General features: G+C 69.9%; 4 protein-coding genes across 5 annotated transcripts in view; 2 read left to right on the top strand and 2 right to left on the bottom strand.

The window, feature by feature from the left end:
- The first annotated feature begins 652 nt into the window (after positions 1 to 652).
- On the top strand, positions 653 to 6,148 carry RARRES2 (retinoic acid receptor responder 2). The gene is made up of 5 exons (XM_086856011.1): positions 653 to 931; positions 3,646 to 3,747; positions 5,337 to 5,441; positions 5,525 to 5,638; positions 6,012 to 6,148. Exons 1-4 carry the CDS (start codon positions 689 to 691, stop codon positions 5,636 to 5,638), a joined length of 564 nt encoding a protein of 187 aa, XP_086712137.1. The 5' UTR covers positions 653 to 688; the 3' UTR covers positions 6,012 to 6,148.
- Positions 6,149 to 7,451: 1,303 nt separating this feature from the next.
- On the bottom strand, positions 7,452 to 10,377 carry LRRC61 (leucine rich repeat containing 61). Of its 2 annotated transcripts, none has more exons than XM_086854915.1 (2): positions 10,314 to 10,377; positions 7,452 to 8,467 (listed from the first exon to the last, which is right to left on the bottom strand). In XM_086854915.1, the coding sequence occupies exons 1-2, from the start codon at positions 10,372 to 10,374 to the stop codon at positions 7,506 to 7,508; spliced, it is 1,023 nt and encodes a 340-aa protein (XP_086711041.1). In that variant the 5' UTR covers positions 10,375 to 10,377; the 3' UTR covers positions 7,452 to 7,505. The 2 variants fall into 2 exon arrangements, with proteins under 2 accessions (XP_086711041.1, XP_086710995.1); XM_086854869.1 differs by lacking the exon at positions 10,314 to 10,377 and adding an exon at positions 8,650 to 8,741 and having other exon boundaries at positions 7,452 to 8,599.
- Positions 10,378 to 10,703: 326 nt separating this feature from the next.
- Positions 10,704 to 14,426, bottom strand: ZNF467 (zinc finger protein 467). The gene is made up of 4 exons (XM_086853957.1): positions 14,359 to 14,426; positions 13,342 to 13,401; positions 13,148 to 13,228; positions 10,704 to 13,004 (listed from the first exon to the last, which is right to left on the bottom strand). Exons 2-4 carry the CDS (start codon positions 13,367 to 13,369, stop codon positions 11,221 to 11,223), a joined length of 1,893 nt encoding a protein of 630 aa, XP_086710083.1. The 5' UTR covers positions 13,370 to 13,401; positions 14,359 to 14,426; the 3' UTR covers positions 10,704 to 11,220.
- Positions 14,427 to 17,965: 3,539 nt separating this feature from the next.
- The window catches only part of LOC147656060 (SCO-spondin-like), a 47,039-nt gene continuing 41,273 nt past the window's right edge, over positions 17,966 to 23,731 (top strand). The window contains 7 exon segments of the mRNA XM_086863345.1: positions 17,966 to 18,483; positions 19,143 to 19,225; positions 20,662 to 20,839; positions 20,841 to 21,012; positions 22,152 to 22,254; positions 22,337 to 22,495; positions 22,606 to 22,691. Coding sequence (XP_086719471.1) covers positions 17,966 to 18,483; positions 19,143 to 19,225; positions 20,662 to 20,839; positions 20,841 to 21,012; positions 22,152 to 22,254; positions 22,337 to 22,495; positions 22,606 to 22,691 — 1,299 coding nt within the window.

Raw genomic sequence — 23,731 nt, 5'->3', positions numbered from 1 at the left:
CCCCATTATTACCCCATTATTACCCCATTATTATCCCGTTATTACCCCATTATTTTCCCGTTATTATACCATTATTATCCCGTTATTACCCCGTTATTATCCCGTTATTATCCCGTTATTATCCCGTTATTACCCCGTTATTACCCCGTTATTATCCCGTTATTACCCCGTTATTATCCCGTTATTTTCCCGTTATTATCCCGTTATTATCCCGTTATTTTCCCGTTATTATCCCGTTATTTTCCCGTTATTATCCTGTTATTATCCCGTTATTTTCCCGTTATTATCCCGTTATTTTCCCGTTATTATCCCGTTATTATCCCGTTATTATCCTGTTATTTTCCCGTTATTACCCTGTTATTACCCCGTTATTTTCCCGTTATTACCCCATTATTTTCCCGTTATTATCCCGTTATTTTCCCGTTATTATCCCGTTATTTTCCCGTTATTATCCCGTTATTATCCCGTTATTACCCCGTTATTATCCCGTTATTACCCCGTTATTTTCCCGTTATTACCCCGTTATTATCCCGTTATTTTCCCGTTATTCTCCCGTTATTATCCCGTTATTATCCCGTTATTTTCCCGTTATTTTCCCGTTATTCTCCCGTTATTCTCCCATCCCAGCCCCTCCTCCCGGGCCCCGCGGGGCCGTGCCGGGGGCGGATTTGGGGGCAGATCCCAGGAAATGGGCTCGTGCCAGCCCGACGCCCGCGGCCCGCGGCTCGGTGCGGCCGTTCCCGGCGGGATGAGGCTCCCGGTGTCCCTGTGGCTGCCGCTGGCCCTGGCGGTGGCCGCGGTGGCCGCGGTGGCCGCGGGCCAGTCCCCGCTCCAGCGGCGCGTGGTCCGGGATGTGCTGGAATATTTCCACGGGCGCAGCAACGTGCACTTCCTCTTCAAGGAGCGGGAGGTGGACGGGGTCATCGAGAGGGTGAGTAACGGGAACCGGGAACGGGAACGGGAACCGGCACCGGGAACGGGAACGGGAACCGGGAACGGGAACGGGAACGGGAACCGGGAACCGGGAACGGGAACGGGAACCGGGAACGGGAACGGGAACGGGAACCGGGAACGGGAACCGGGAACGGGAACCGGGAACGGGAACGGGAACCGGGAACGGGAACCGGGAACGGGAACGGGAACCGGGAACCGGCACCGGGAACGGGCACCGGGAACGGGAACGGGAACCGGGAAAGGGAACCGGGAACCGGGAACGGGAACGGGAACCGGGAACGGGAACCGGGAACGGGAACGGGAACGGGAACGGGAACCGGGAACGGGAACGGGAACCGGGAACGGGAACCGGCACCGGGAACGGGAACCGGCACCGGGAACGGGAACCGGGAACCGGGAACGGGAACGGGAACCGGCACCGGGAACGGGAACCGGGAACGGGAACGGGATCGGGAACGGGAACCGGGAACGGGAACGGGAATGGCACCGGGAACGGGAACCGGCACCGGGAACGGGCACCGGGAACGGGAACCGGGAACGGGAACGGGCACCGGGAACGGGAACCGGGAACCGGGAACCGGGAACGGGAACGGGAATGGCACCGGGAACCGAGAACGGGAACGGGAACCGGGAACCGGGAACCGGCACCGGGAACGGGAATGGCACCGGGATCCGGCACCGGGATCCGGCACCGGGAACCGGCACCGGGAACCGGCACCGGGAACCGGGATCCGGCACCGGGATCCGGCACGGCCACGGGAATGGGGAGGGGTCCCCGAGGGGCTGAGCAGCCCCGGGCACCGGCAGCTGCCGTTTGGGCTTTCGGGGGCCACCGGAGCCGCGAGGGGGTCACGGTGGGAGCCCCGGGGGTGGCCCCGTGGCGAGCGGGGTCACCGAGCACGGGAGCAGCAGGGACCGGGACCGGGGGGCAGCTCGGGAACGGGGGGGTCCCGGGGGGAACCGGGAGAGGGGGGGATTGGGGGTCCCAGAGGGAACGGGGAGAGGGTTGGGGAGGGGATTGGGGGTCCCAGAGGGAACGGGGGTGACCGGGGGGGTCCGGGGGTGACCGGGGGGAACCGGGGGTGTCCGGGGGTGGCCGGGGGTGTCCGGGGGTGGCCGGGGGTGGCCGGGGGTGACCGGGGGTGTCCGGGGGTGTCCGGGGGTGGCCGGGGGTGGCCGGGGGTGGCCGGGGGTGGCCGGGGGTGGCCGGGGGTGACCGGGGGTGGCCGGGGGTGGCCGGGGGTGGCCGGGGGTGGCCGGGTGTGGCCGGGGGGTCCGGGGGGTCCGGGGGTGGCCGAGGGTGACCGGGGGGTCCGGGGGTGGCCGGGGGGGTCCGGGGGTGACCGGGGGTGGCCGAGGGTGACCGGGGGTGACCGGGGGTGCCCCGGGATCGGCGCTGCTGGCCGGGCTGAGCTCGGTTATTCATTAACGGATCCGAGCTGACCCCGGTGCCCCGGGTCCATCCCGGGCTGACCCTGGACACTGCCCCGTGTCCGGGAAGAGCCGGGGCCCCAGGGACCCCCACCCTGGGCCCCTTGCCCGGGGCTCCAGGGACCCCCACCCTGGGCCCCTTGCCCATCTCGGAGCCACCCGGGGGCATTCCTGGGATGGACTGACCTGAGGGTCTCTGGGGTTCAGGATCACTCTGGGGGTTCAGGATCACTCTCGGGGTTCAGGATCACTCTCGGGGTTCAGGATCACTCTCGGGGTTCAGGATCACTCTCGGGGTTCAGGATCATTCTCGGGGTTCAGGATCACTCCGGGGGGTCAGGATCACTCTCGGGGTTCAGGATCACTCTGGGGGTTCAGGATCACTCTCGGGGTTCAGGATCACTCTCGGGGTTCAGGATCACTCTGGGGGTTCAGGATCACTCTCGGGGTTCAGGATCACTCTCGGGGTTCAGGATCACTCTGGGGGTTCAGGATCACTCTCGGGGTTCAGGATCCCTCTCGGGGTTCAGGGTCCCCCCCAGGGTTCAGGATCACTCTCGGGGTTCAGGATCACTCTCGGGGTTCAGGATCACTCTGGGGGTTCAGGATCCCCCCAGGGTTCAGGATCACTCTCGGGGTTCAGGATCACTCTGGGGGCTCAGGATCACTCTCGGGGTTCAGGATCACTCTCGGGGTTCAGGATCACTCTGGGGGTTCAGGATCACTCTGGGGGTTCAGGATCACTCTCGGGGTTCAGGATCACTCTGGGGGTTCAGGATCACTCTCGGGGTTCAGGATCACTCTGGGGGTTCAGGATCACTCTCGGGGTTCAGGATCACTCTGGGGGTTCAGGATCACTCCCGGGGTTCAGGATCACTCTCGGGGTTCAGGGTCCCCCCCAGGGTTCAGGATCACTCTTGGGGTTCAGGATCACTCCTGGGGTTCAGGATCACTCTGGGGGTTCAGGATCACTCTCGGGGTTCAGGATCACTCTTGGGGTTCAGGATCACTCTCGGGGTTCAGGATCACTCTCGGGGTTCAGGATCACTCTGGGGGTTCAGGGTCCCTCCTGGTATTTGGGGCTCCCGTGGGAGCTCTGGGGTCCCTCTCAGGGGTTGGAGTCTGTGGGGTTCAGGCTCTCCCCCAGGGTTTGGGGTCACTCCTGGGGTTTGGGGTGTCGCCAGGGGCTGTGTGAGGGGTTTGGGGTGCCCAGAGGTGGGGATCCCTCGGGGGAGTCCAGGGCCTGTCCCCGTTTCCCAGGAGGACCCCTCGGGGACGTTCGTGCGGCTCCGGCTGGGCCTGGCACAGACGGCGTGTGGGAAGCGAGCGCCGCAGCGGCACTGCCGGCAGCTGGAGAGCCGGGTGAGGGACCCTGGCCCGGCCCTGGGGGCGTCCCGTGTCCCCCGGGCACAGCCAGGGTGGTCCCATCTCCCCTGGCACACCCAGGGTGCTGCCATCTCCCCGAACACACCCAGGGTGGTCCCATATCCCCGGGCACATCCCAGGGTGGTCCCATCTCTCCTGGCACAGCCAGGGTGCTGCCATCTCCCCTGGCACATCCCAGGGTGGTCCCATCTCCCTTGGGCACAGCCAGGGTGGTCCCATCTCCCCGGGACATCCCAGGGTGGTCCCATCTCCCTTGGGCACACCCAGGGTGGTCCCATCTCCCGTGGGCACACCCAGGGTGGTCCCATCTCCCGTGGGCACACCCAGGGTGGTCCCATCTCCCCTGGCACATCCCAGGGTGGTCCCATCTCCCCGGACACACCCAGGGTGGTCCCATCTCCCTTGGGCACAGCCAGGGTGGTCCCATCTCCCCTGGACACCCAGGGTGGTCCCATCTCCCCAGACACACCCAGGGTGGTCCCATCTCCCTTGGGCACAGCCAGGGTGGTCCCATCTCCCCGGACACACCCAGGGTGCTGCCATCTCCCTTGGGCACATCCCAGGGTGGTCCCATCTCCCCTGGGCACATCCTGGAGCCTTGCCCCTTCCCTCAGGACATGTGCCAAGCTGTCCCCATCCCCTGGGGCATATCCTGGGGTCCCCTCTCCCTTGGGACATGTCCTGGGGTGTCCCCATCCCCTGGGGCATGTCCTGGGGTGTCCCCTCTCCCTTGGGGTCCATCCCCGGGTGTCCCCTCTCTCTTGGGGTCCATCCCTGGGTGTCCCCTCTCTCTTGGGGTCCATCCCTGGGTGTCCCCTCTCCCTTGGGGTCCATCCCTGGGTGTCCCCTCTCTCTTGGGGTCCATCCCCGGGTGTCCCCTCTCCCCTGGGCCCATCCCAGGGTGTCCCCTCTCCCTTGGGGTCCATCCCTGGGTGTCCCCTCTCCCTTGGGGCATATCCTGGGGTCCCCTCTCCCCTGGGGCATATCCTGGGGTCCCCTCTCTCTTGGGGTCCATCCCTGGGTGTCCCCTCTCCCCTGGGGTCCATCCCTGGGTGTCCCCTCTCCCCTGGGGTCCATCCCTGGGTGTCCCCTCTCCCCTGGGGTCCATCCCTGGGTGTCCCCTCTCTCTTGGGGTCCATCCCTGGGGTGTCCCCTCTCCCCTGGGACATGTCCCAGGGTGTCCCCTCTCCCTTGGGGTCCATCCCCGGGTGTCCCCTCTCCCCTGGGGTCCATCCCTGGGTGTCCCCTCTCCCTTGGGGCCCATCCCTGGGGTGTCCCCTCTCCCCTGGGACATGTCCCAGGGTGTCCCCTCTCCCTTGGGGTCCATCCCTGGGTGTCCCCTCTCCCTTGGGGTCCATCCCTGGGTGTCCCCTCTCTCTTGGGGTCCATCCCTGGGTGTCCCCTCTCCCCTGGGCCCATCCCTGGGGTCTCACAGCCCCTCAGCCTCCCGCAGACCCCTGCCGCCCCCCCGTGCTGCTGCGGTGCTAGCGTGGGGCACAGGGGACGCTGGTTGGTGCCAGAGGGTCCCCAGGGGTCCCGGAGGTGACATCCCACCGTGTCCCCAGCGGAAGCCGACCTGCCTGGCCTGCTACAAGTTCGACACCGGTGACGTCCCCAAGGTGCTGGACAAGTACCACAACTGCGGCCCCAGCCACCACCTGGCGGCCAAGGTGAGGTGCCCCCAGTGTCCCCCGGTGTCCCCCGGTGTCCCCCCGGTGTCCCCGGCCGGTGCCAGCCCCTGCTGTGCCCGCAGGAGATCCGGCAGCGGGACGAAGCCGAGTGCCGGGCGGTGGAGGAGGCCGGGAAAGGCGGGGACACGCCGTACCTGCCCGGAATGTTCGCCTTCTCCCGGGGACTGCCAGCCTAGGTGGGTACGGGGACAGCCTGGGGACACCTGGGGACACCTGGGGACAGCCTGGGGACACCTGGGGACACCTGGGGACACCTGGGGACAGCCCTGGGGACAGCCCTGGGGACACGCTGGGACACCCTGTGGGGACAGCCCGGGATGGGGACAGCCCTGGGGACAGCCCTGGGGACACCTGGGGACAGCCCTGGGGACACCTGGGGACAGCCCTGGGGACACCTGGGGACACCTGGGGACAGCCTGGGGACAGCCCTGGGGACACCTGGGGACAGCCCTGGGGACACCTGGGGACACCTGGGGACAGCCCTGGGGACAGCCCGGGATGGGGACACGGGGATCCCATCACAGCCCCCGCTCCGTGTCCCCTTCCCAGGCACCTCAGCACCGATGGACGCTGCCACGGCCCCCCCCGCTCGTCACCCCCCGGCCCCGTGTGACCAAGGAGGGTCCCGGACGTGTCCCCCGCCCCCGGCTGTCCCCGCTCCGCAGTAAACGCAGCGCTGGCTCCGCTCTCAGGGCTCTCCTTCCCGCGCCATCGCCCGCCTGCCACCCCCGGGGACCAGACAGGGCCCTGCTGGCTGCTCCACGCCACCACTGCCCGTGTCCCCGCTGTCCCCAGGGGCGAAGGACAGCGCCGTGCCGGGTGCTGAGCAGCGCGGAGACCCCCGAGGCCGCAGGACAGGGGGACACTGCAGGCTGGGACAGGTTTAATGCACGGTGCCACCGCGTGCCCCGTCCCCGAGCCGTGCCAGGGCTGAGGCCGGGCTCCCCCGGCTCCTCTGGCGCTCCCTGGGCGTCCTGTGCTGGCACTGGGGGGGTGCCGTGGTCCTGCCGGGGGGCTCTGGGGGTCCCCAGCTCCAGTGCGGGGGTCCCGCAGCTCCGAAGATGGAGACAGGCTTGTGGTGGCTCTGGGGGGTCTCACGGTGACAGTTTGGCTCTGGGGGCTGTCCTGGATCCATTTCTGGGGTCCCGTGGCTAAGAAAATGAGGTTGGGCAGGGGTGGCACGGTTTTTGGGGTGTCACAGTTCAGATGAAGCAGCTGGACTCGTGACGGCTCTGGGGGTCCCCAGCTCAGGCTGTTGTGGCTCTGGGGGCTCCCCCGGCCCCGTTTTTGGGCTCCGGTGGCTCCGATGACGGTGGCTTTGGGCTGCGGTGGCTTTGGGGGTTCTCCAGTCCCATTTTTGGGGTCGCACAGCTCAGAGCACGCGGGCTCCGGGGCCGCGGCTCCTCCGGGGGTTCTCCCGGCCGTGCCGGGTCCCTGGCGGCTCCGGGCTCCATCCCCGGCCCCATCCCCGGCTCCATCCCCATCCCCGGCTCCATCCCCGGCTCCATCCCTGGCCTCGGCTCCATCCCCATCCCCATCCCTATCCCCGGCCCCATCCCATCCCTGCTCCATCCCTGGCCTCGGCTCCATCCCCATCCTGGCTCCATCCCTGGCCCCATCCCCGGCCCAATCCCGATCCCTGGCTCCATCCCTGGCCCCATCCCCGCTCCATCCCCATCCCGGCTCCATCCCGGCTCCATCCCGGCTCCATCCCCATCCCCGGCCCCATCCCCATCCCCATCCCATGGATCCCATCCCATGGATCCCATCCCATCCCATCCCATCCCATGGATCCCATCCCATCCCATCCCCTCCCATCCCATGGATCCCATCCCATCCCATCCCATCCCATCCCATCCCATCCCATCCCATCCCCTCCCATCCCATGGATCCCATCCCATCCCATCCCATCCCATCCCATGGATCCCATCCCATCCCATCCCATCCCATCCCATCCCCTCCCATCCCATGGATCCCATCCCATCCCATCCCATCCCATGGATCCCATGGATCCCATCCCATCCCATCCCCATCGCCGCTCTCTCAGAAGCCGAAGTTGCCGTGGTGGCGGCGGCCGAGCGCCCGCCGGGCCTGTGCGATGGAGTCATCGGCGCGGCGGCCGAGCTCGCGGCACTCGCGCAGGGCCTGGCCCAGCTGCCTGGTGGCCTCGTCCAGCACGGCGCTCCGGGCCGGCGGCCGCGGCTCCCAGAACCCGGCCCGCACCCAGGGCTGCGGCGGCGCGGCGGGCGCGCTCGCGGTGTCCAGCGCGGTGTCCAGCGCGGTGTCCAGCGCGGCGTCCAGCTCCCGGCACAGGCGGAACAGCTCGCTGCCCCTGCCGGCCACGCGCTGCCCGTCGATGGCCTTGAGGCCGGGCAGCATCGCGGCCAGCGCGGCGCGGTAGGCGGGCGAGGCGCACAGGGGGTTGCCCAGGTTGCCCAGCGGGTCCCGCAGCCTGAGGCTCTCCAGGTGCCGCAGCCCCTGCAGGCAGCGCAGCTGGCGGAGGCTCCGCAGGCGGTTCCCGGCCAGGTTGAGCTGGCGGAGGCTGCGGCAGCCCCGCAGCGGCTCCACGCTCGCCACGCGGTTGCCGGCCAGGTTGAGCACGGCCAGGGCTCGCAGCGTGGCCAGCGGCGCCAGCCCCGCGATGGCGTTGCCGGACAGGTCCAGCCACTCCAGGTTGGAGCAGTCGGCCAGGCAGCCCAGGTGGGCGATGCCGCGGCCCCGCAGCCGCAGCAGCAGGATGGACTCCAGCGAGAACTCGCCCGTGGCCGCCTTGAGCAGCGCCGGCGTCACCCGCACCCCGGAGCCTTCCTCCTCCTCCTCCTCCTCCTCCTCCTCCTCCTCCTCATCCTCCGACGGCTCCGACGCCTCGGGCTCCGGCGCCTCCTCCCCGCGCCCCTCCATCCCCGCGGGGGCTCCTGGGGACACCGAGGGGCTGCGGTGGCACCGGGGAGCCCCTGGGGTGGCCGTGGGGTGCCCTGAGGAGCGGGGACACGCGTGGGGCACACCTGGGGACACAGGGACACGTGTGGGGCACAGGGACACGTGTGTGACACACCTGGGGGAAACAGGGACACGCGTGGGGCACAGGGACACGCGTGGGGTACACCTGGGGACACAGGGACACGTGTGGGACACACCTGGGGACACAGGGACACGTGTGGGACACAGGGACACCTGGGAGGCACACCTGGGGGGCACAGGGACACGCGTGGGGCACACCTGGGGACACAGGGACACGTGTGGGACACAGGGACACGTGTGTGACACACCTGGGGGAAACAGGGACACGCGTGGGGCACAGGGACACGCGTGGGGTACACCTGGGGACACAGGGACACGTGTGGGACACAGGGACACGTGTGGGACACACCTGGGGGAAACAGGGACACGCGTGGGACACAGGGACACGTGTGGGGCACACCTGGGGGGCACAGGGACACGCGTGGGACACACCTGGGGACACAGGGACTCGTGTGGGACACAGGGACACGCGTGGGGCACAGGGACACGTGTGGGACACACCTGGGGGAAACAGGGACACGCGTGGGGCACACCTGGGGACACAGGGACACGTGTGGGGCACAGGGACACGCGTGGGGCACACCTGGGGACACAGGGACACGTGTGGGGCACAGGGACACGCGTGGGACACACCTGGGGACACAGGGACACGTGTGGGGCACAGGGAGACGTGTGGGACACACCTGGGGACACAGGGACACGCGTGGGGCACACCTGGGGGACACAGGGACACGCGTGGGGCACAGGGACACGTGTGGGACACACCTGGGGACACAGGGACACGCGTGGGGCACAGGGACACGCGTGGGGCACACCTGGGGACACAGGGACACGTGTGGGGCACAGGGACACGCGTGGGGCACACCTGGGGACACAGGGACACGTGTGGGGCACAGGGACACGCGTGGGACACACCTGGGGACACAGGGACACGCGTGGGACACAGGGACACGTGTGGGACACACCGGGGGGGTCACGGGGATGCGGGGACACGCGTGGGGCACACCTGGGGGGCACAGGGACACGCGTGGGACACAGGGACACGCGTGGGGCACACCTGGGGGGCACAGGGACACGCGTGGGGCACACCTGGGGGGCACAGGGACACGCGTGGGACACAGGGACACGTGTGGGGCACACCTGGGGGGCACAGGGACACGTGTGGGGCACACCTGGGGACACAGGGACACGTGTGGGGCACAGGGACACGCGTGGGGCACACCTGGGGGACACAGGGACACGCGTGGGACACAGGGACACGCGTGGGACACACCGGGGGGGTCACGGGGATGTGGGGACACGCGTGGGACACACCGGGGGGGTCACGGGGACACGCGTGGGACACACCGGGGGGGTCACGGGGATGCGGGGACACACCGGGGGGGTCACGGGGATGCGGGGACACGCGTGGGACACACCGGGGGGGTCACGGGGACACGCGTGGGACACACCGGGGGGGTCACGGGGATGCGGGGACACGCGTGGGACCCAAAGGCCATCGCTGTGGTCAGGGGACACGCGTGGGGTGTCCTGGGGGGAACCTGGGGCACGGGACAGCTCCGGAGCCTTGGGGAGCCCCCACACCCCAACACCCCCAGCCCCACCGGGTTCCATCCCCGGTGCCCCCGACCTCACAGACCCCCCCCGTTCCCTCCCCCGCTGCTTCCAGAACCTTCTGCTGCCCCCCCCGCCTTTGCCCTCGTGACTCCTCTCCCAGCCCCTCCATTCCACCCGCCCCTCTCCGCCCCCCGGTGCCCCCCCAGGTCCCCCCAAATTCCCCAAACCCCGCTCCCCTCCCCCCTCCCCTCCCCTCCCCCCTCCCGCGCTCACCGAGCGGCGGCTCCCGGCGGCCCAGGCCCCGCCCCCACCCGAGCCCCGCCCCCGTTGCCATGGGAGCGAGGCCCCGCCCCCACCCGAGCCCCGTTGCCATGGGAGCGAGGCCCCGCCCCCACCCGAGCCCCGTTGCCATGGGAGCGAGGCCCCGCCCCCACCCGAGCCCCGTTGCCATGGGAGCGAGGCCCCGCCCCCACCCGAGCCCCGTTGCCATGGGAGCGAGGCCCCGCCCCCACCCGAGCCCCGTTGCCATGGAAGCGAGGCCCCGCCCCCGGGCCGAGTGACCGTTCCTGCCCCGGCTTTGACCACGCCCCCTCCCCGGGCCACGCCCCCCGCGACCCCCGGACCGCCCCCCGGGCCCGAGCTTCCCCCCGGCTCCCCGGAGAATTCCATAAAAACGGCTTTATTGGCATCTGGGCTTCGCTCCCGGTGCCTCCTGCCCGCCGGGGGCTGCCAGCGCCACCGGCCACAGCGCCGCCGGTGGCACAACGGGCCGGGACCCCCGGGACCCCCCGGCATCCCCCTGCGGGGCCCCCGCACATCCCGGGGCTCAGGATGTGGCACCGGCACACCCCGGACATCCCGGGGCTCAGGGGTCACCGGGAACCGGGAACACCCCCGGGGCAGGGTGTGCCACTGCCGGGCACCGGGAACCGGGAACACCCCCGGGGCAGGGTGTGCCACTGCCGGGCACCGGGAGCACCCCCGGGGCAGGGTGTGCCACTGCCGGGCACCGGGGAACCGGGAACACCCCCGGGGCAGGGTGTGCCACTGCCGGGCACCGGGAACCGGGCACACCCCAGTGCCAGCACTCACCACCGGCAGCCGTCAGGGCCCCTCCCGGCACCGCAGTGCCAGGGATTCACCGCTGGCATCCACTGCAGCCCCTGGCACCTCCTGGGCTTCAGGGACAGAGGGTGGGGGGCTCTGGCCAGCTCAGCTGGGACCCAGCGATGGCAGTGCCAGTGCTGGCTGTTCCCATCCCCGTGCCAGCAGTGGCTGTGCCCACCCCTGTGCCAGTGCTGGCTGTCCCCGTCCCCATCCCCATGCCAGCAGTGGCTGTGCCCATCCCTGTGCCAGTGCTGGCTGTCCCCGTCCCCATCCCCGTGCCAGTGCTGGCTGTCCCCGTCCCCATCCCCGTGCCAGCAGTGGCTGTGCCCATCCCTGTGCCAGCGCTGGCCATGCCCGTCCCCGTCCCTGTGCCAGCGGTGCCCGTGCCCATCCCCATGCCAGCAGTGGCTGTCCCTGTCCCTGTCCCCATGCCAGCAGTGGCTGTCCCTGTCCCTGTCCCCATGCCAGCGCTGGCCATCCCCGTCCCCGTGCCCGTGCCCGTCCTGGTGCCGGTGCCGTGGGTGCGCTCGTGGCGCTCCAGGTGAGTTTTGCGGGTGAAGCCGCGGCCGCAGCGGGCGCAGTGGTGGGGCCGCAGCCCGGTGTGCACGGCCTGGTGCCGGCCCAGGTTTGTCTTGGAGCTGAAGCGGCGGCCGCAGCGGGCGCAGGCGTGGGGCCGGGTGCCCGAGTGCACCAGCAGGTGCCGCGCCAGGTGCGCCTTGCGCCCGAAGCCGCGCCCGCACTGCGGGCAGGTGAAGGGGCGCTGGGCGGGGGTCGCCCGCGGGGGGTCCTGGGCGCAGCCGGGGCCGCCCGTGGCACTCGGCTCCCGTGGCCGGGGGTCCTGGGCAGCGGGCGCTGGCGGGGGCTGCGGGAGGGGCCGGGGGTCCCGGCTGCGGTCGGCACCGGGCACCTGTGAGGGGAGCAGGGGGTCCTGGGCTCCGGGCTCCCGCGGGGGCCGCAGGGCACAGCCGAGGCCTCGGTTCTCCAGGTGCTGCCACGGGTGCGAGTTCTGCTTCCAGATGATGCTCGTCCCGCACTGGGGGCAAATCAGCAGCTTCTCCTCAGCGGGGCTGTCCCCGTCCTCGTCCCGGTGCTCGTCCAGGTGTCCATTCGCTCCCGGCGCCGCTTCCGCCGGGCTCCGCTTCCAGCTGAGGCTCATCTGGCAGCCCGGGCAGGGCAGCGGCTTCTCCTCGGCGGGGCCCGGGCCGTGCCCGTCCGGCCGGCGGTGGCCGTGTCCCGGCGCGGGGTCCCCGTGCAGGCGCAGGTGGCGCAGGAGGTGCTGGCGGTGCGCGAAGCGGCGGGCGCAGCGCGGGCAGGGGTGCGGGCGCTCCCCGGTGTGGGTGCGCAGGTGCCGGTCCAGGTGCGTTTTCTTGCGGAAGCGGCGGGCGCAGCGCGGGCAGGGGTAGGGCCGCTCCCCGGTGTGGGTGCGCAGGTGGGAGCGCAGGTGGATGCGCTGGCGGAAGCGGCGGCCGCAGTGCGGGCAGGGGAAGGGCCGCTCCCCCGTGTGCACCCGCAGGTGCCGCGTCAGGTGCGCCTTCTTCCCGAACGCCTTCCCGCACTGCGGGCAGCAGAACGGCCGCGGGCCGGGCCGGGAGCAGCGCCCGCAGCCGCCGCCACCGGGGCTCGTCCCCGCGCCCGAGCCCATCCCGACGCCGTCCGGCCGCGGCCCCGGCGCCCAGGCCGGCAGCAGCCCGTACCCCAGCTCCTCCGGGCACGGCTCCTCCGCCTTGCAGCCGCCGGCGGGGCCCGGTGGCCCGGCGGGCTCGGGGGGCACCGACGGGGCCTCGGTGCCGACCGCAGCTGCCCAGGCCTCGGCCTCATCTTCCTCCTCCACCTTCACCTTCCGCACCAGCCACTGCCCTGCGGGGACACGGCAGGGGACGTGCCAACGCCGGGGCACCGGGACGCGGTGGCCATCCCCCGAGGGCCCGGCGCTGCCGCCAGCCCCAGCCCGGGTGACGGTGACCGTGCGGAGACCCCCGGCAGCGCCGGTGTGACCTCACCTGAGCCCTGGAGCTCCGGGTCCCCCGCATCGTCCTCGTCTCCCTCGGGGGTCACCTCCGCCTTGGGGACCACCAGCCACGCTGCGGGGACAAAGAGGCACGGGCAGGTCCCTCCCCGGCTCAGGGGTGGCCCCGAGCACCCCGGGACCCCGCGGCCCCCAAGCGAGACCCACCCGGAACCCCCCGGTCCCCACCTGGGCCGGAGCATCCCGGTGCTTCCATCTCCTCCGGCTCCGTCTCGGCCACGGGGGGACCTGCGGGGGGGGGGGGGCACGGGGTGAGCCCCCCAGAGCCGGACTGGGGACCCCCTGCACTCCCGGGGGGGTCGGGGTGAGCCCCCCCGGACCCGGACTGGGGACCCCCTGCACTCCCGGGGGGGGTCGGGGTGAGCCCCCCAGACCCGGAATGGGGACCCCCTGCACACCCGGGGGGGGTCGGGGTGAGCCCCCCAGAGCCGGACTGGGGACCCCCTGCACACCCGGGGGGGGTCGGGGTGAGCCCCCCCGAGCCGGACTGGGGACCCCCTGCACACCCGGGGGGGGGGTCGGGGTGAGTCCCCCAGACCCGGAATGGGGACCCCCTGCACTCCCGGGGGGGATCGGGGTGAGCCCCCCCGAGCCGGAATGGGGACCCCCTGCACACCTGGGGGGGTCGGGGTGAGCCCCCCGGACCCGGACTGGGGACCCCCTGCACACCGGGGGGGTCGGGGTCGCACCCAGGGCACGGCGGGGGTGAACGCTCTCCTGCCCGGTGGGGCCGGGAGGGGCTCGGGGGGATTCAGGGGGGATTCAGGGGGGATTCAGGGGGGTCGGGCAGGGTTCGCAGGGACGCGGGGGGGTCTCCAGGGGTTCCGCGGGGCTCCGGGGGTCCCGTGGTGTCCCCGTCCTGCTCCCCCAGCAGCCCCCGGCCACCCCACCCCCGCTCTCCGTCCTCGCTGGGCCCCCCGGTTCCTCCCCCCAAACGCTTCCCGCACCCCCGGCCCCCTCCGGGCCCCTCCCCCGCTGTGCCCCAGCCCCCTCAGCCCCCCCCAAACCGTTTTTGTCCCCCCTCTGTCCCCTCCGTGCCCCCCTTCCCGTCCGCTCCCTCCCATCCTGCCCCTCCCCCGCTCCCCCCGCCCTTCCTGCCCCTCCCGGTGCCGATCCCGGTGCCGGTCCCGGTGCCGATCCCGGTGCCGATCCCGGTCTCGGTCCCGGTCTCGGTCCCGCCCGTACCCGCGGCCTCGGGGCTCCCCCGGCCCCTCCGGCTCCGCCGCCGCCGCCACCGCGCCCCGCCCCCCGCGGTGGCCGCCGGTCCCCCCGCCCCACCGGGACCGCCCCCCGGGACCGCCCCGCCCCCCCGAGACCGCCCCCGCCCCACCGGGACCGCCCCGCCCCACCGGGACCGCCCCGCCCCCCCGGACCGCCCCCGCCCCACCGGGACCGCCCCGCCCCACCGGGACCGCCCCGCCCCACCGGGACCGCCCCGCCCCACCGGGACCGCCCCGCCCCACCGGGACCGCCCCCCGGGACCGCCCCGCCCCACCGGGACCGCCCCCGCCCCACCGGGACCGCCCCCGCCCCCCCGGACCGCCCCGCCCCCCCGGGACCGCCCCCCGGGACCGCCCCGCCCCACCGGGACCGCCCCCCCGGACCGCCCCGCCCCCCGGGACCGCCCCGCCCCCCCGGACCGCCCCCCGGGACCGCCCCCCGGGACCGCCCCGCCCCCCGGGACCGCCCCCGCCCCCCCGGGACCGCCCCGCCCCACCGGGACCGCCCCGCCCCCCGGGACCGCCCCCGCCCCCCCGGGACCGCCCCGCCCCACCGGGACCGCCCCGCCCCCCGGGACCGCCCCCGTGTCCCCCCCGTGTCCCCCCGTGTCCCCCCCGTGTCCCCCCCGTGTCCCCCCCGTGTCCCCCCGTGTCCCCCCCGTGTCCCCCCCGTGTCCCCCCCGTGTCCCCCCGTGTCCCCCCCGTGTCCCCCCGTGTCCCCCAGCCCAGTGCCCAGCGGGGTCCCCCTCGGAGGGGACACGGGCACGGCTGGCTCGGGGACATGGGGACACGAGGACAGCAGGGCGGGAACTCGGGGACACTCAGGGGGACATGGGGACAACGATGGGCAATGACACGGGACAGAAACGGGGACAGGGAGGACACAGGGGACATGAGGGGACACAGACAGGGACATGGAGGGGATATGAGGGGACATGAGGGGACACAGACAGGGACACAGGGGATACAGGACAGGGACACAGGGGACATGAGGGGACACAGACAGGGACATGGGGACACAGGACAGGGACACAGGGGACACAGAACAGGGACATGGGGACACAGACAGGGACACAGGGGACATGAGGGGACACAGACAGGGACGTGGGGACATTAGGGGACACAGACAGGGACACAGGGGACACAGGACAGGGACACAGGGGACACAGACAGGGACATGAGGGGACACAGACAGGGACATGGGGACGTGAGGGGACACAGACAGGGACACAGGGGACACAGGACAGGGACATGGGGACATGAGGGGACACAGACGGACATGGGGACATGAGGGGACACAGACGGACATGGGGACACGGGGGGTCAGCGTGACCAGCAGCCGCTGTCCCGGCACATCCGTGTCCCCGTGCCAGATCCCGGATGTCCCATGCCACCTCCTTCTCCCAGGAAACGGGGGGATGTCACCCTGATGTCACCGTGCCCCCCCCAGCCGCCAGCTGTGCCCAATCGGTGTCACCACAGCTGGTGGCACTTCTGGGCACTTCCATAAATCCCGGAGCCGCTCGGCAGTGCCAGCCGGGCCCGGGAGCGGCACCGGGGTGGGTGACACCGCCGTGGCCACCGGGACACCCCGGGGACTGTGACAGTGGTGACACCTGGATCCCGCTGGCCAGGACGGGCATGGCCCGAGTGGCGGGGCCGGGGGTCCCCGCGGGGGTCGTGGCCACTGCCGTGCTGTGGGTGACAGCCGTGGGGGCAGCCACGGGGTGAGGAACTGGGAATGGGAATGGGGAACTGGGAATGGGAACTGGGAGTGGGAATGGGAATGGGAATGGGAACTGGGAATGGGAACTGGGAATGGGAATGGGGAATGGGAATGGGAATGGGAATGGGGAATGGGAATGGGGAACTGGGAATGGGGAATGGGGAACTGGGAATGGGAATGGGAACTGGGAATGGGGAACTGGGAATGGAAATGGGGAATGGGAATGGGAATGGGAATGGGAACTGGGAATGGGAATGGGAATGGGAATGGGAATGGGAATGGGAATGGGGAATGGGAATGGAAATGGGAATGGGAATGGGGAACTGGGAATGGGAATGGGAATGGGAATGGGAATGGGAATGGGAATGGGGAACTGGGAATGGGAATGGGGAATGGGAATGGGGAATGGGAATGGGAATGGGAATGGGAATGGGAATGGGAATGGGAACTGGGAATGGGGAATGGGAACTGGGAATGGGAATGGGGAATGGGAATGGGAACTGGGAATGGGAACTGGGAATGGGGAATGGGAATGGGAACTGGGAATGGGAACTGGGAATGGGAACTGGGAATGGGAATGGGGAATGGGAATGGGAATGGGAATGGGGAATGGGAATGGGAACTGGGAATGGGAACTGGGAATGGGAACGGGGAATGGGAATGGGAATGGGAATGGGGAATGGGAATGGGAACTGGGAATGGGAACTGGGAATGGGAACTGGGAATGGGGAACTGGGAATGGGAACTGGGAATGGGGAACTGGGAATGGGAATGGGGAATGGGAATGGGAATGGGGAATGGGAACTGGGAATGGGGAATGGGAATGGGAACTGGGAATGGGAATGGTAATGGGAATGGGAACTGGGAATGGGAATGGGAATGGGAACTGGGAATGGGAATGGGGAATGGGGGAACTGGGAATGGGAATGGGGACTGGGAATTGGGAATGGGAATGGGGAATGGGGGAACTGGGAATGGGAATGGGGACTGGGAATTGGGAATGGGAATGGGAACTGGGGAATGGGAACTGGGAATGGGAATGGGGACTGGGAATTGGGAATGGGAATGGGGAACTGGGAATGGGAACTGGGAATGGGAACTGAGAATGGGAACTGGGAATGGGAATGGGGAACTGGGAATTGGGAATGGGAATGGGGAACTGGGAATGGGAACTGGGAATGGGAACTGAGAATGGGAACTGGGAATGGGAATGGGAACTGGGAATGGGGAATGGGAATGGGAAAGGGAACTGGGAATGGGAACTGGGAACGGGGAATGGGAATGGGGAATGGGGAATGGGAATGGGAACTGGGAACTGGGAATGGGAATGGGAATGGGAATGGGAATGGGGAATGGGAACTGGGAATGGGGAATGGGAATGGGAACTGGGAATGGGGACTGGGAATGGGAATGGGAATGGGAATGGGAATGGGGAATGGGGAATGGGGAATGGGAATGGGGAGTGGGAATGGGAATGGGGAGTGGGAATGGGAACTGGGAATGGGGAATGGGAATGGGAATGGGAACTGGGAATGGGAACTGGGAATGAGGGGAGGGATCTGGGAAGGAGAACTGGGAATTGGATTGGGATGTGCAGTGGAGATCAGGGATTGGAACTGGGAATGGAGGTTGGGAACTGGGAATGGGTGGTAGGAGCAGGAATGGATCCCAGGTGGGTGCTGGGTGGATCCTGGGTGGATCCCGGGCGGATCCCGGGTGGATCCCAGGTGGATCCCAGATGGATCCCGGGCGGATCCCGGGTGGGTCCTGGGTGGGTGCTGGGTGGATCCTGAGCAGATCCCAGGTGGATCCCGCTGGATCCTGGACAGATCCTGCTGGATCCCGGATGGATCCCGGATGGATCCCAGACGGATCCCAGGCGGATCCCGCTGGATCCCGGACAGATCCTGGGCAGATCCCGGGTGGATCCCGGGTGGATCCTGCTGGATCCCGGACAGATCCCACTGGAGCCCAGGTGGATCCCGGGCAGATCCCGGGTGGATCCCGGGCGGCTCCTGCTGGATCCCGGGCAGATCCCGGGCAGATCCCGCTGGATCCCGGGCAGATCCCAGGTGGATCCCGGGCAGATCCCAGGCGGATCCCAGGCAGATCCTGCTGGATCCCGGGTGGATCCCACCGGATCCCGGCGGATCCGGCGTGTTCCCGCAGGCGCTGGTGCGAGCGCACGGTGCAGGTGACGGAGCAGGAGGAGGTGACGCCGCGGCGCGAGGCCACCGTGCCGTGTCCCAGTTTGTACCGGTACAGCCTGGCCGGGTGGCGGCTGGACCGGGACCGCACGCGCCGGGAGCGCGCCAATCCCCCCGGGGACACCCGCGGGGACCCCCCCCTCTGCCACATCTACCGGTGAGCAGCGCGCGGGGGGACATTGGGGGACACTGGGGGACACTGGGGGACATTGGGGGACACCGGGGGACACTGGGGGACACTGGGGGACACTGGGGGACATTGGGGGACACCGGGGGACACTGGGGGACCCTCGGAGACACTGGGGGACATTGGGTGACACTGGGGGACACCGGGTGACACTGGGGGACCCTGGGGGATCCTGGAGGACACTGGGGGACATTGGGTGACACCGGGGGACCCTGGGGGACACTGGGGGATCCTGGGGGACACTGGGGGACATTGGGGGACACTGGGGGACACTGGGTGACACCGGGGGACACTGGGGGACCCTGGGGGACACCGGGGGACCCTGGGGGACACTGGGGGACACTGAGGGACCCTGGGGGACACTGGGGGACCCTGGGGGACACTGAGGGACCCTGAGGGACACTGGGGGACACCGGGGGACACTGGGGGACCCTGGGGGACACCGGGGGACACTGGGGGACACTGGGGGACACCGGGGGACACCGGGGGACCCTGGGGGACCCTGGGGGACACTGGGGGACACTGGGTGACATTGGGGGACACTGGGGGACACCGGGGGACACCGGGGGACACTGGGGGACCCTGGAGGACCCTGGGGGACCCTGGGTGACATTGGGGGGTCCCTGCAGACCCCCGGAGCTGCAGCCGGTGCTCCGGAACCGCACGGAACGCGGCTGCTGTCCCGGCTGGAGCGGAGCCCGCTGCACTGAGGGTGAGGGGGACACGGGGGGGACACGGGGGGGACACGGGGGGGACACGGGGATGGGAACTGGGAACTGGGATCTGGGAACTGGGATGGGAACTGGGAACTGGGAATTGGGATCTGGGATGGGGACTGGGAATTGGGATCTGGGATCTGGGATGGGAACTGGGATGGGATCTGGGATGGGTTCTGGGATGGGATTTGGGATCTGGGATGTCACTCCCACCATTCCCGGTGTGACACCCTCGCTGTGCCGTTCCCACTGGGTGCCAGGAAGGCTGCTGGGATGGGTGCTGGGTCAGCACCCCGCTGTGTCACCCCCCTGTGCCACCCCGCTGTGTCACCCCCTGTGTCACCCCTCTGTGTCACCCCTCTGTGCCACCCTGCTGTGTCACCCCTCTGTGTCACCCCTCTGTGTCACCCCTCTGTGCCACCCTGCTGTGTCACCCTGCTGTGTCACCCCCCCTGTGTCACCCTGCTGTGTCACCCCTCTGTGTCACCCCCGCTGTGTCACCCCTCTGTGTCACCCCTCTGTGTCACCCCTCTGTGTCACCCCTCTGTGCCACCCTGCTGTGTCACCCCACTGTGTCACCCCTCTGTGTCACCCCACTGTGTCACCCCCCCTGTGTCACCCTGCTGTGTCACCCCTCTGTGTCACCCCCCTGTGTCACCCCTCTGTGCCACCCCTCTGTGTCACCCCTCTGTGTCACCCCACTGTGTCACCCCGCTGTGTCACCCTGCTGTGCCACCCTGTTGTGTCACCCTGCTGTGCCACCCCACTGTGTCACCCCCCCTGTGTCACCCTGCTGTGTCACCCCTCTGTGTCACCCCCCTGTGTCACCCCTCTGTGCCACCCCTCTGTGTCACCCCACTGTGTCACCCCCCTGTGTCACCCCCCTGTGTCACCCCCTGTGTCACCCCCCTGTGTCACCCCTGTGTCACCCCCCTGTGTCACCCCCCTGTGTCACCCCACTGTGTCACCCTGCTGTCCCCTGCTGTGTCACCTGCTGTGTCATCCCGCTGTGCCATCCTGCTGTCCCCCATGATGTCACCCACTGTCCCCTGTGGTGTCACCCGCTGTCCCCTGTGGTGTCACCCGCTGTCCCCTGCTGTGTCACCCACTGTCCCCTGCTGTGTCACCCGCTGTTCCCTGCTGTGTCACCCGCTGTCCCCCGTGGTGTCACCCGCTGTTCCCTGCTGTGTCCCCCGCTGTTCCCTGCTGTGTCACCCGCTGTCCCCTGCTGTGTCACCCGCTGTCCCTGTGGTGTCACCCGCTGTCCCCTGTGGTGTCACCCGCTGTCCCCTGCTGTGTCACCCGCTGTCCCCTGCTGTGTCCCCCGCTGTTCCCTGCTGTGTCACCCGCTGTCCCCCGTGGTGTCCCCCGCTGTCCCCTGCTGTGTCCCCCGCTGTCCCCCGTGGTGTCACCCGCTGTCCCCTCCCCGCAGGTCCCGGCTCCCTGGGCCGCTGTTTCAGCGCTTGGCAGTGCCAGGACGGCGCCGGTGGCGGCAATGGCAGCGCCATGAGCCGCGCCGAGTGCTGCCAGCACCCCTGGGGACACAGCTGGCGCGGCGGGGACAGCGGGGGACCCTGCCTGCCCTGCACCCGCCTGCCCCTGGGCGGGGACGGGGGGGTCCCGGCGCCACCGCAGCCCCCCGGCCACGTGCCAGGCCTGGGCCGGGACGCGCTTCCGCACCTTCGACGGGCGGCACTTCGGCTTCGCCGGCTCCTGCCGGTACAGCCTGGCCACGGCCACCGACGGCACCTGGGACATCACCGTGGGGCTCGGACACCCCCGGGTACCGGACAGCGGCGGGGGGCGCGGGGGGCACCCAAAACCCAGCCACAACAACACCGGGATGTCACCATCGGCCTGGGACACCTGGGGGGGACAGGATGGGTCACTTGGGGTCACCGCTCCTGTTCCCAGAGCTGGAGGGGGGCTGGGAACCGGGCTGGGAACCGGGATGGGAACCGGGGTGGGAGCCGGGATAGGGACCGGGGTGGGAACCGGGCTGGGAACCGGGGTGGGAGATGGGGTGGGAATTGGGGTGGGAACCGGGGTGGGAAGTGGGGTGGGAATTGGGATGGGAATTGGGGTGGGAACCGGCAGCTGGGATGGGTTTTGGGGCTGGGATGGGTTTGGGGGCTGGGATGGGTTTGGGGGGCTGGGATGGGTTTGGGGGCTGGGATGGGTTTGGGGGCTGGGATGGGTTTGGGGGCTGGGATGGGTTTGGGGGCTGGGATGGGTTTTGGGGAGCTGGGATGGGTTTTGGGAGCTGGGATGGGTTCGGGGGCTGGGATGGGTTTTGGGGAGCTGGGATGGGTTTGGGGAGCTGGGATGGGTTTTGGGAGCTGGGATGGGTTTGGGGGCTGGGATGGGTTTGGGGAGCTGGGATGGGGGCTGGGATGGGTTTGGGGGCTGGGATGGGTTCGGGGGGCTGGGATGGGTTCGGGGAGCTGGGATGGGTTTGGGGGCTGGGATGGGTTTGGGGGCTGGGATGGGTTTGGGGGGCTGGGATGGGTTTGGGGGGCTGGGATGGGACCTGGGATGGGTTTTGGGGGCTGGGATGGGTTTGGGAGCTGGGATGGGTTTTGGGGGCTGGGATGGGAGCTGGGATGGGTTTGGGGGCTGGGATGGGTTTTGGGGGCTGGGATGGGTTTGGGGGCTGGGATGGGTTTGGGGGGCTGGGATGGGTTTTGGGGGCTGGGATGGGAGCTGGGATGGGTTTGGGACCTCGGATGGGTTTGGGGGGCTGGGATGGGACCTGAGATGGGTTTTGGGAGCTGGGATGGGTTTGGGGAGCTGGGATGGGTTCGGTGTAGGAGCCGGGCTGGCACAGCCACAGCTCCATCCCTGGTGACCGTGACACACGCGAGTGCCCCAGCCCGCTGTCCCTGCCCCCCTGAGTGTCGCGGTGCCACCCCCGGGCCGCAGGTGCTGCTGATGACGTTCGGGACGGCCGCGGTGGTGGCCGAGGGCCGGAACGTGTCGGTGAACGGGGCGGCGCTGCCGGAGGGACGCCCGTACCTGCACAAAGGTGAGGTCCCCGAGGCGCGCAGGGTGGGGATGAGCCCCGGCTGACACCAGGACGCGGTGATCGACCCGAGTCCCCGGCGCAGGGCTCGGTGTCACCTGGCCGGGTGACTGGGTGGCCGTGGCCAGCAGCCTGGGCGTGCGGGTGGCCTGGGACGGTCACCTGGCAGTGACGGTGACAGCGGAGCCCGAGCTGCGCGGTGCCACCTGGGGGCTGTGCGGGACCTACACCGACGACCCTGCAGGTGAGTTCCGCTCTCCCAGAGCCGCCCCCGCCCCACCTGGGAGCGGGGGGACAGCCCACACGTCCCCCCTGTCCCCCCCTGTCCCCCCCTGTCCCCCCCTGTCCCCCCAGACGATTTCGTGCGCCCCGACGGGGCCATCGCCGCCTTCGCCGCCGCCTTTGGCAACTCCTGGAAGGTGCCGGTGGCTGCCACGGAGGTACCGGAGGGGCCGGGGTGACGCCCCCGAGCCCGTTCGGGGGTCCCCGGGGGTCTCCCCCGCGCTGAGGGACCCCCGGCTCAGCCCCCGTGCAGGGACGTGCCGGAGGGGGACACCGCGTGTGGCCCGGGCCAGGGGACAGCGGCGGTGGCCACGTGCGGGCGGCTGCTGGCCCAGCCCTTCCGGCAGTGCCACGGCGAGGTCAGCGGCTCGGGGGTCCCGGGGGGCTCGGGGGGTGCTGGGGAGGGGTCCTGAGGGGTTCTGGGTGGTCCCAGGGCTGTCCTGGGAAGTGCTGGGGGGCCCCTGGGAGTTCCAGGGGATCCCAGAGTCGTTCCGGGCTGTCCTGGGGGCTCCCAGGGGTTTCTGGGGGGTTTTGGGGGCGTCCCGGGGGGTTCTGGAGAGTTCCGGGGAGTCCTGGAGCTTCCTGTGGGGTTCTGGAAGATCCCAGGGGGTCAAGGGGGGTCGGGAGTCCTGGGGCGTCCTGAGGGTCCCAGGGGACTCTGGGAGGTCCTGGCAGGTCTGGCACATTCCGGGGGGTTCTTGGGCATCCGGAGGGGGGTCCTGGAGCGTTCTGGGGAGCCTGGGGGGATCCTCACGGCTGCCCCCCGCCCCCAGGTGGACCCAGCGGCTTCTACGCAGCGTGTGTGGCACTGCTGTGCGGGGACAGGGACCGTGTGTCCCCTCCCGGTCCCCTGGCACCCCCCGGTCCCCTGACACCCCCTGATCCCCTGACACCCCTGGATCCCCTGTCCCCTCCCGGTCCCCTGGCACCCCCTGATCCCCTGACACCCCCCGACCCCATGTCCCCCCCCGACCCCCTGTCCCCCCCCGGTCCCCTGGCACCCCCCGGTCCCCTGGCACCCCTGGATCCCCTGACACCCCCTGATCCCCTGACACCCCCTGATCCCCTGGCACCCCTGGATCCCCTGACACCCCCTGATCCCCTGTCCCCCCCCGGTCCCCTGACACCCCCCGATCCCCTGACACCCCTGGATCCCCTGTCCCCCCCTGATCCCCTGACACCCCCCGACCCCCTGTCG

The sequence above is a fragment of the Cyanistes caeruleus genome, chromosome 1 (assembly GCF_971803275.1).
Source record: "Cyanistes caeruleus chromosome 1, bCyaCae1.hap1.1, whole genome shotgun sequence".
Lineage (NCBI taxonomy): Eukaryota > Metazoa > Chordata > Aves > Passeriformes > Paridae > Cyanistes > Cyanistes caeruleus.
The sequence above is the reverse complement of the archived record's forward strand: the minus strand, read 5'-3'. Positions and strand labels throughout refer to the sequence as shown.

Bases quoted from the DNA above. Each gene is read 5' to 3' on its own strand.
- RARRES2 (XM_086856011.1), top strand. From the start codon at position 689: ATGGGCTCGTGCCAGCCCGACGCCCGCGGCCCGCGGCTCGGTGCGGCC. The intron at 932-3,645 runs GTGAGTAACGGG...CCCGTTTCCCAG, and splicing joins TGGACGGGGTCATCGAGAGG to GAGGACCCCTCGGGGACGTT. The intron at 3,748-5,336 runs GTGAGGGACCCT...CCGTGTCCCCAG, and splicing joins GCCGGCAGCTGGAGAGCCGG to CGGAAGCCGACCTGCCTGGC.
- ZNF467 (XM_086853957.1), bottom strand. From the start codon at position 13,369: ATGGAAGCACCGGGATGCTCCGGCCCAG. The intron at 13,229-13,341 runs GTGGGGACCGGG...TTGTCCCCGCAG, and splicing joins ACCGGGATGCTCCGGCCCAG to CGTGGCTGGTGGTCCCCAAG. The intron at 13,005-13,147 runs GTGAGGTCACAC...GTGTCCCCGCAG, and splicing joins CCCGGAGCTCCAGGGCTCAG to GGCAGTGGCTGGTGCGGAAG.
- LRRC61 (XM_086854915.1), bottom strand. From the start codon at position 10,374: ATGGCAACGGGGGCGGGGCTCGGGTGGGGGCGGGGCCTGGGCCGCCGG. The intron at 8,468-10,313 runs GTGAGCGCGGGA...CTGTGTCCCCAG, and splicing joins CCGCCGGGAGCCGCCGCTCG to GTGTGCCCCACGCGTGTCCC.